Genomic DNA, 9,528 nt, shown 5'->3' with positions numbered 1-9,528 from the left:
AAAGCGTGGACGTTGGTCTGAAGCCGTTTACAACTCGGTTTCTTAGCAACATACACCCAAATGACGCTATCAGTTCTCTCCCACACTACTCAGTACAATAGAACGAGGCAATGTGCTCACATACTGCACATCCTCTTTAGGTCTAATGAGCACTGCGCATGGGCGTGAAATGGAAATTTCCGTGGGCGTTGTCAGCCTGCATGACTATACTCTTGAAATTTATCACACAAAATATATCATTGATGTTTACTATTTGATTTCTTTCCTCTCCACACTCCCCCCCCCCCCCTCTTCCTGATGTCATTCAATAGTGAAATAAAGCATTACAGTGTATGATGTTACACGACTAAAAATACACCAACTCACAATAGCATGACAGATTTTATAGAATAACACCTCAGAACCTATTCTTATGATGGTCATTATTAGTGGAAACTTTTTCTAGAATTGAGAGTATATAATGTAGTAGATAAGAGAATGTTCTGAATTATATGTATGTAAGAAACCTGCCTTGATATTTAGACCTATAGGACCTAGTTATGGCAAGGTGCATAATCTTTATAAACATTAAGGTAATTTTACGCTTATTTCAACTTTAACCCTTGTGCCATCGAAAATCAGTTAAAAGAAGGAATATAGTGGTAAAGCTTAATAGGTGCAGAAACAAATATTGAGTAATCACAAACATTTTTATACATATTTCAGTCAAACAATTCCTGAATGTGTGATTCGAAAACCTATTCACTTCAGGAGAAGTCATCATGACACACGAGGACCCATTTTGGATGTTGGAGTCCTTTAAAAGCCGCCAAGCTAAATTAGTCGTCATAGACATTTTAATTGTGCCTGGATGCAATCGAAAGAGAATGAATGAGTAAATTTTACTGTGGATATATTCACCATTCATTTATGCTCAAAGTTTTTTTTTTCCCTTTCAGACTCAATTTATTGTGTAGGCCTACTGTGTTTTGCAATAGATATCATTTAAGATGAAATAAGCAACGATTATGATGCATGATTTAGATTTCGAAGACCATTTTTCGAGTTATGTCACACTACTAGTATTCCTGTACATGATGAAGTTGTACGTATATGTGTATATTTCTCGCACTACATTTTACCCGCGTATGAATGTCACAGCGCTCAGCTCGCTATATAACTCGCCAGAGTCTGCGCATGCTCTTGTTGTCAACCAATGAATGCTGTATCACAGATATCCATTCTCTGGAATTGTGTCCAACCATTTCTTTTGCTTTCATGTACTTTGTATCCAATTTCCTGTCGCTAAAAATAGATTGACGGCTTTGTGTGTTATGAGTCTACATGGATATGTACACAGACATAATGTATCCCCCACGATGTTCACATGCCTTCCTGTGTGTGCAAAGATCCTACGTATATGATCTTTGGTACAAGTACAACTGTATAATATCAAGGAGGTTCAAGAGAATGGAGTCACAACAAGATAATTACTGTCGTATTTCCTTTGAAGTCACGTTCGATGCCGCCACTCGAAAGTATTTGAAGCATGTGGCAAACTGGTTCTGCCGCGCAGATAGGAAGACAATTGACTCATTTCTCATTGCATAATCATCAGCCACTTTCTAACGAAAATATGTCTTTGTGATGGTAATTACTTTTCGCCATTCCTACTTATAAAAGATAGGTGGTATATAAAGGTAAAGACACGGGGATGCGCAAATAGAAATTGCGCAAAAAATTATGAAATGAAAATGAAAATTACTCGACTGGCCGTGCCCGGCCACTAATCTGATATATCTATCAATGTAGAATTATACTCGAAGATTATTCCATATCAGTTTTATTTGGATTAATTAAGTTGAAAAGTAATAAAACCGGCTTTCCAGGAGGGTACAATTTTAAACACTTTCACATGATACAGCTCTGATTTACACTTTTGCACATATTTCTTGAAGGGATTGACCTTTGTTTAATGAGCTTTATCATTAAGTGAGATTTCGTTTCATTTAATAGATAAACAAGCAAAATATAGCCAACATTAAGTGAACGTTCAAAATGAATCTTCAGATTGCTCAGCAAGACGGCGGCATCAAACCCCGCCACCAAAGGCACAGATGCACCTATGGAATTCTTTTGTACATCAATAGAAAAGTGACAACTGTTTGAATAATTACAACCAATTGGAACTCCATCTCTTAAACCTCCTTGATAATATCCATTCTCTGTCGGTGTTGCGCATTTTTTGTTTTCGATGAATGCTCGTCACCGGCGGAAATTAGGTTAATGGGTGGGACTGACAAAACCTACTGATAGAAAAAATATGTATACATATAAATAGCAATATGTCTAACAAAAATGATTGATTATTGTACCATAAACTATAGGCTTACAGTTTTTTACTCTCTACGTTTTTTTTTTGTGTATTCTTTTTAACGTGTTTATCAGTTCTGCTTCAACGTAAATAGTATAACATTCATTGTCATGTATATCATATTGATTATGAATGTTTTATGCAGATCTTTCAAGTAGAGTGAGTTTGTGGGTTTAAGTGCAATCTTCATCCTGTTCAAGTTGGCTCTTGGAATGGAGAATCAAATCGAACAAAATGGCAGAAGTTTTGTAAGATATAGTGTTGGCGAAATGTAGAAGTTTATAAACTTGTGGATAGTTTGACATGTTTTCATGAAGCAGTTCAGGAGTAATCACAATATGCAAAGTATATGAGGTGATAATGTCATGACCTCATAAGTCTCCCGCCACACGCAAGCCTTCTTTGCACAAAATTTCCGGTGTATTATAATGCATAATTGTATTCTATAACAAAGACAACTTTGGGTATGTAGATTTTTGCGACATCTTTGCGCATTAATAATCAAGGAGAAGTTGTGAATAGCTGACGTCATGACATGGGTATAACTATATTGAGTTCATCGTTGGTGAAAACACAAAAAATTGATGATTTCCAAACTTTTATATCTCAAGTCCAATTTCGATGTAGCATCTACCGTTTTGTTGGACTAATTTTATTTTGCACGATATAGTCAACTTGATCATGAAATCGAAATGGCATTCAATAATTTATAAGATTCACTGAATGGCTTCTCTCCACTGTGTATACAATACTGAAGTTGCCAATTGAGAATAAAGTCTGTAAGTCAAGTTGTGAAAAGTACACATGTACAAACACACACACACAAACACACGTACATGCTAACACAGCAGATCACATACTACTACTCTCTCTCTCTCCCTCTCTCTCTCTCTCTCTCTCTCTCTCTCACACACACACACATACAACTGCATCAAGACGAAAAATGCAATGGTAAAGTAAGTGGTTTGCCCAAAAGAAAGTATGAAACGATGTTACATTATACACGTTGTTCATTTTATTTGGAACATACAGAGAAGTAAAGACAATGTTTTGAATGGTGTTATAGAAACAATAATTGCTAAGTTTGAAAGTAAAGAAAGATGGGATTTTTTCCCTTTCATTCTAATCTTCAAAACATAAACTCAAGAGGAGTGAAGTGATAGAAGTAACAAGTAGTAAACATGCCAACATCTGTGCAGAAACATACAAAGAGAAACAAACTACATGTACATTAATATATCAAACCAAGTACATAATATATCGAATCAAATATATCAAACCGAACATCTTTGTGTTAACAAGCACCAACATTTCAACGATTATCATTCTTATTCATCATAACTATTTATAAGGGATTTTCAAGGGGTATTGCTAAGGATGTTATGTCATGATTATCCATGATACATCCGCAACACTGGGTGCAAGTGACGGGGGTATAGGTTATAGGGCGGTCTGGAATGTGGATTATAATGTATATAGTTAGTCAGATAACTTTGCCCAACGCCTGGCAGCCTTGCCAGTGCATCCAGTGTCTAAGTTTATTTTTGTGTTATTGCAGTGATTAATCATGTTCAGCTCTGTATTTGATTTTTACAGTGTATGTTGTATGTCCTCTTCCAGATAGAATAATAATGATAATAATAATAATAATAACAATAATAATGATAACAAAAATAGTCATAATGATAATAATGACGATGATGATAATGATAATAATGATACACCCCAAAAAATTCAAAATAACAGAGAAGAGACTTTTGAATGAAAAACATAAGAATCACGGATTTGTACTATAGTATCAACAGAACACATAAAAAAACTCGCTTTTTCCATCAAAATACCTGAGGAATGTACATAGCATTTACAAACAAATGAAACATCATTTTACACATTTAATCGGTACAGATACATGGCTTTTTTTCCTCTCTTTTTTTAACAGATTAATGATATTTACATATTTCAAAGATACAAGATAAATGATGAGCTTGTCTTTCAATTATCATGCATCAAATCTGTATCGTTATACATTAAATCATAACACCAAAAAATAATAATGCAAGTGTATATGAAACGGCAATTGATGTGATACAAACTTCTTTACAACTTAACCCATACTCGGAATCAATGCATACACCTCTCGGTACCAATTTTCAGCTTTTAGGATCTCTCTGTTTTTGTAGGTCTGCCTTATGACAACCTGACCAATGAACACACTCCAGGATATCATCATTCTTTGTATGTTCGTTTGTTTTTACCTCAGATGTTCATCCAGACAACGTAAATTATTAAAATGACTGATAAAATCCGCATTAATGAATATGATGAAGTCGTTTAAACTAAATTTTGAATTTACCCTACTTATTTATTCATTCATCTGTATAATTCTATTCACCGAACATTCATTGGTGTAGGGTTTGTTTGTTTTCGTGTTTGTTTTGTTGTTTTTGTGTGTTTTTTTCAGACAGGGAGACTGTTTAGGCCGTATTCATTCATGTGATTTTGGTTATGAGAGAACTCTTATTCTCCTTAACATGGAATACATGAGTAACTCTGACGTGAGTAAAGCCCAATTCACAAAGGTTGTTACAACGTTCGAGGTTGTTGTTTTGTCTTCTTTTTTTCTTTTTGGTTGAATAAATGTCTGGAGTATAAGGAGCAGTTCGCAAGGAAGTTAGGAAGTGCGACCTCCTCGGAGGCGGGCACTCAGGTGTATGGTAGCGTGCTGTCCGATATTGTAGTCTTGCACAGTTTTCGCTTCCTCGTTCAGGGTTGTACTCCCGTACGTCAAGACTTGCTGCGAAGGCGCAATATTAGTTTTGGCATGAATTTTCCTTCTCAGCTCACGGATAGTATCCTGACTACACGTGTCAATGGTGACCGTCTTTCCATCAAGCTTTTGCACAAATACCTGAAATGTCCGTCGTGCCGCGGCTTTCGCCAGTGCCTTCTCTCGTGCGACGTCATCGACAAGTCTCCCTGAAGAGCCCCGTCCTGTGGTCGGTAGACGTCCGTTAGCTGTACCCAGGGAGCTACAGCTGCTTCCTGCAAAACAAAATAATGAAAAAAAAACACATTTATTATTATTACTATTTTCATTATCATTTATTCCGCCAAATGACAATGACAATAAACAATAACATAACATTTATAATCACATAAAAATAATACAGTTGATACAGTAACACAAAAACACTGTTTACGTCTGACAAAGTATAAACTGGGAAGCAATAGGCCTACATGGGCTAGGGCTTACAAAATAATTATTCTACTATTGCCCTTAGGCATGTGAGCCCTCATGTAATGCATTCCCGTATACATACGCAATAACTTGTAAAAAATACAAATGCACATTATCAGAACAGACCAATAATACAAATATCACATTATTGAAATACAAAACAAAAAATATATGAAAAATACTCCAACTTATCTTATCTTCACTTCAATATCCAAATCAACTTATGCCATCACTCTATTATATTGTGAGCTGCATGGACCACATAGAATTGATCTAGAACAATAATTTACCCTTGGGGACTGACGGACCCCCCCCCCCCCACCCCCCACCCACATAAGTCAGTTATCGTTAGTATTATCGGTTTCCATTATTTTGTATTTACCAAGCTGTTCCATGAATCATTCATTTTGCTTCGACTGGTTTGACAGCAGATAATGTTACCAGGCCTTTGTATATCAACATATCTAAACTATATTGTCAAATCAAAATAAATTTCTTTATATCGTTTTCCTACAGTTACATTACAAATTGTTGTAACATTCTTCATCGTTCGAACTTACATGTCATAACCTTAAACAAATTGTCTGATTTTCTTCAAACTTGACTGATGTGTTCTTCTGATATTTCTGTATTCACTCGATCCACATAACATGTTTATGATTCATTCATCTTAATTAGAATTATTTTTATTGAAATCTTACAACATCCAACCGAGTTAGTTTCGTTTTGCCATCTCAGTCAAGTCATCATTTCTTTGAATATTAAACAATTACTATGAACTTATCTTTTTTTACATAAGTCCTCCTTATAATTATGTTCCTGTCAGTGTTCCGCATATATTGAAGTGTCTACTCTCTTTCTCCTGCATTCTTACCAATATAATCATGTATAAAAAATTTGCATTATTTTCAATCCAGGTTGTATTTCATCACTAATTTTACATCATGGAATCCGCGATGGCACGTGCTGTAGTTGTTTGGTTTTTTTTTCCTTTTTTCCCCTTTTTTTTCTTTCTTTTTCCCTTCCCAATTATTTTGATGTCAGTTGACATCGGTTCGTTTTATTTTGTTTTACATTGCTGTCTTGTCTATTTTCTAAGGGTCCCATAATATCGTACAAGCTCTGCTTCTTAGTGGGACACTCCACTTCCATCCTCATCATTAGTTGACTTGTATTATATACGCTTTCTCAAGTTTCTGTATATATTCACAAAGACATAATAGCGGTTTTTTTCATCTGCTTCTCATTTTCATATGTACTTTGTCAAATCACATTCTGTAATTATTACAAATATCCTGTACATATGCAATGTATAAAATATTCTTGTGTATTTGATGGAAGTGAAAATAGATTTGAATCTTGAATCTTGAATCTTTAATGACTAAATGAACGTTTTCTTAGTGCACTCAGCTCAAGGGACATTAACAAAAATGATCAGACTGAAGTGAAAACTTTCGCAATATAGACTATATTTAGAATCTGTAAGATAAATAGATTTTTTTTTGGTATAATTATAGTGGTAGGTTTCAGCGGAACACGAATATTCCTTTTTAGAATGACGGCTCTACGTATTTGTTAAAGAAGAATAAAGCTCAAATATATTATTTTGTGAATTGAGTGAGTGCAGGAGAACATAGAAGGTGAAATTTGAGGAAAATCAGAAAATCCGTTAAAAATCATGAGTTTTTAAAGTCTCGGTGCTGCCAATGCTGGATGAGAAGAATGCAACATAATTGTCACATCACGCATGGACAATGATATAAAGATAATAATACAGAGAATTCACATTTTTATTTTTCTAGCATAATGAAAAAAAAAATCAATACATGATTGACCCCTCTGAGAACAGGTGAACAAGCATTAGCATAAATATTATTTCAGTATCAAGAGGAGGAAATAATGTGCATTTTTCATGACAAATACATTTTTGCGGAATCTTCTTTACCCTCTAAAAAAAATCGAGTGAAAATATTCACTCTTAAAGGAGTGAATACAAAAAAGAGTTAATTTTGAGTGAAATTGGAGTGAATTTTGAGTGAAATTGTTAATTTTCACTCGTTTTGGAGTGACCTCAGGGATCACTCCAAAATCAGTGAAAATGAACATTTACACTCAAAATTCACTCTAATTTCACTCCAAATTCACTCTTTTTCTGTATTCACTCCTTTAAGAGTGAATATTTTCACTCAATTCTTTTTAGAGAGTACATTTTCTTTATACCTTTGTCCATGAGTGAAGTCATGAATTTTTATAGTCTTCTCATCCAGAGATGGAGGTACCGAAACTTTAACATTTCATAACTTTTGAACGGATGGCTCGATTTTCCTCAAATTTCACCGATGTCTTCTCCTACTATATTGCTGCATTTCCTCAATTCGCACATATTATTTGGGTCTCTGCAGTCTCCTTTAACTTCACAAAATGAATTATCGGGATATGTCGATTATTTCAGCGGTATAGGCATACAGGAGGTATCAAGGTAAAGTGGAGAGCCACTATACACATATGAGAATGATGATAGTGAAGTTACTATTGCGTGTCCTATAACGAAAAACCACGAAGGAATACAAATACCGTACATAACGGGCACTACTTTACCTGCTGAATCGTCCTCCCCACTGTCACTGTGACTGAACTCGGCTGTAATGCTGTTAACTCTGTAGGCCACAGGCAGGCTGTCTAACCCTCCGCTGGGAAGGTTGTGGAGCTTCTGGCACTTGCAGCACTTATTTTGACCTGACGAATTCTGCTTTGCTAGGCAGCTCTTGCAGAAGCAGTGACCACACTGCAAATAGCGAGCATCCCTCAACGGCCCAATACAGATGGCACAGGCAAACATCTCCCTGGCCTGAAACCCATGAGGAAGGATGTCCACTTTCTGACCGCTGGGGCCGAATGTCCGTTGAATCTCTTCCAGCAAGAAGTTTAGGGTAAAACAGCGGGGTATGCTGTCGACGCCTCCCGCAGGAAGCCTCGTACTTTTCTGGCATTCGGAACATTTGACGATTCCCCTGTCGTAACTTGCTTGGACACTTCCAGTGATGCATTCTTTGCAGTAGGTGTGGCCGCAAGGAAGAATTCGAGCGTCCTTCAGTCTGTCTTGACAAATGCTGCATTTCAGCTTGTTCTCAAATGGGATCACAATGCCGTTCGACATCTTTGCGTTTTTCCAGCACGATATAATCGACCAACCAATGTAGCAATTTAGTCAAGTTCGAAAATGCGTTATGTTTGTGTGTTGGCCTGCGCCTGTCTTTGTATCTATAATGTAAAATTTGTCAATTGATATGTCTTTTGTGATATAGTGTGTGTATAAAATGGATAAGAGTTATCGTAAAACGCATAAGATAGGAACATGGATTTGTTAATATGCGCTATGGAAGCTCAACTATCATCATCATTATCATTATCATTATCATGATCATTGTTATTATTGTTATTATCATCATCCTAATTATCATCCTCATCATCATGTCATCATTAGATAGGCCACAGAAGAAAAATCTGACCGCTTGTGCAAATCTTGGCATTTTCACTGTTTAAATTGATTGTCCCTTAATGCTAGGCCTATATGCTATGCCTGCAGATTAATCGCTGATAAAAATTGAACCAGTAGGCCTTCTTTGAATTCAGATTCAGTACGCGCCCTTGGGCTTTATGTTACAGTAAAAGCCCTTAAAATGCATTGATTGTTCAATTCAAGATACATTTGGGAGAAGACAACAAGACTTAAACTTTCTCACATTCATGAAAGCCCATCTTGCATTAACAAACAAACCCCAAAACCCACCCGTAATCATGAAAACTTTGTCACAAACTGGACGAGATTAAAATGAGTCTAAGATAGAGACGACACAAACATTATAAGACAAAGCGGATAACCACTTTAAATGACGTCATATAATTACGCTCGCTCAGTCTGCAGACACACGACTCT

The 9,528-nt window shown here is 35.9% G+C and overlaps 1 protein-coding gene across 1 annotated transcript; it reads right to left on the bottom strand.

Moving 5' to 3' along the window:
- Window positions 1-4,092: 4,092 nt before the first annotated feature.
- LOC139711519 (uncharacterized) lies at window positions 4,093-8,814 on the bottom strand. Its single transcript, XM_071623396.1, has 2 exons — window positions 8,190-8,814; window positions 4,093-5,395 (listed from the first exon to the last, which is right to left on the bottom strand). Exons 1-2 carry the CDS (start codon window positions 8,746-8,748, stop codon window positions 5,025-5,027), a joined length of 930 nt encoding a protein of 309 aa, XP_071479497.1. The 5' UTR covers window positions 8,749-8,814; the 3' UTR covers window positions 4,093-5,024.
- Between the last annotated feature and the right edge of the window lie 714 nt (window positions 8,815-9,528).

The sequence above is a fragment of the Diadema antillarum genome, unplaced genomic scaffold (assembly GCF_040938485.1).
Source record: "Diadema antillarum isolate AM-2024a unplaced genomic scaffold, OU_Dant_1.0 seq00001666_RagTag, whole genome shotgun sequence".
In the NCBI taxonomy this organism is placed as follows: domain Eukaryota; kingdom Metazoa; phylum Echinodermata; class Echinoidea; order Diadematoida; family Diadematidae; genus Diadema; species Diadema antillarum.
This window is presented reverse-complemented; position numbering and strand designations above follow the sequence as displayed.

Excerpts from the sequence above, each read along its gene's own strand:
- LOC139711519 (XM_071623396.1), bottom strand. The coding sequence starts at position 8,748 with ATGTCGAACGGCATTGTGATCCCATTTGAGAACAAGCTGAAATGCAGC. Across the intron at positions 5,396-8,189 it reads TGGGGAGGACGATTCAGCAG|GAAGCAGCTGTAGCTCCCTG; the intron begins GTAAAGTAGTGC and ends TTTGTTTTGCAG.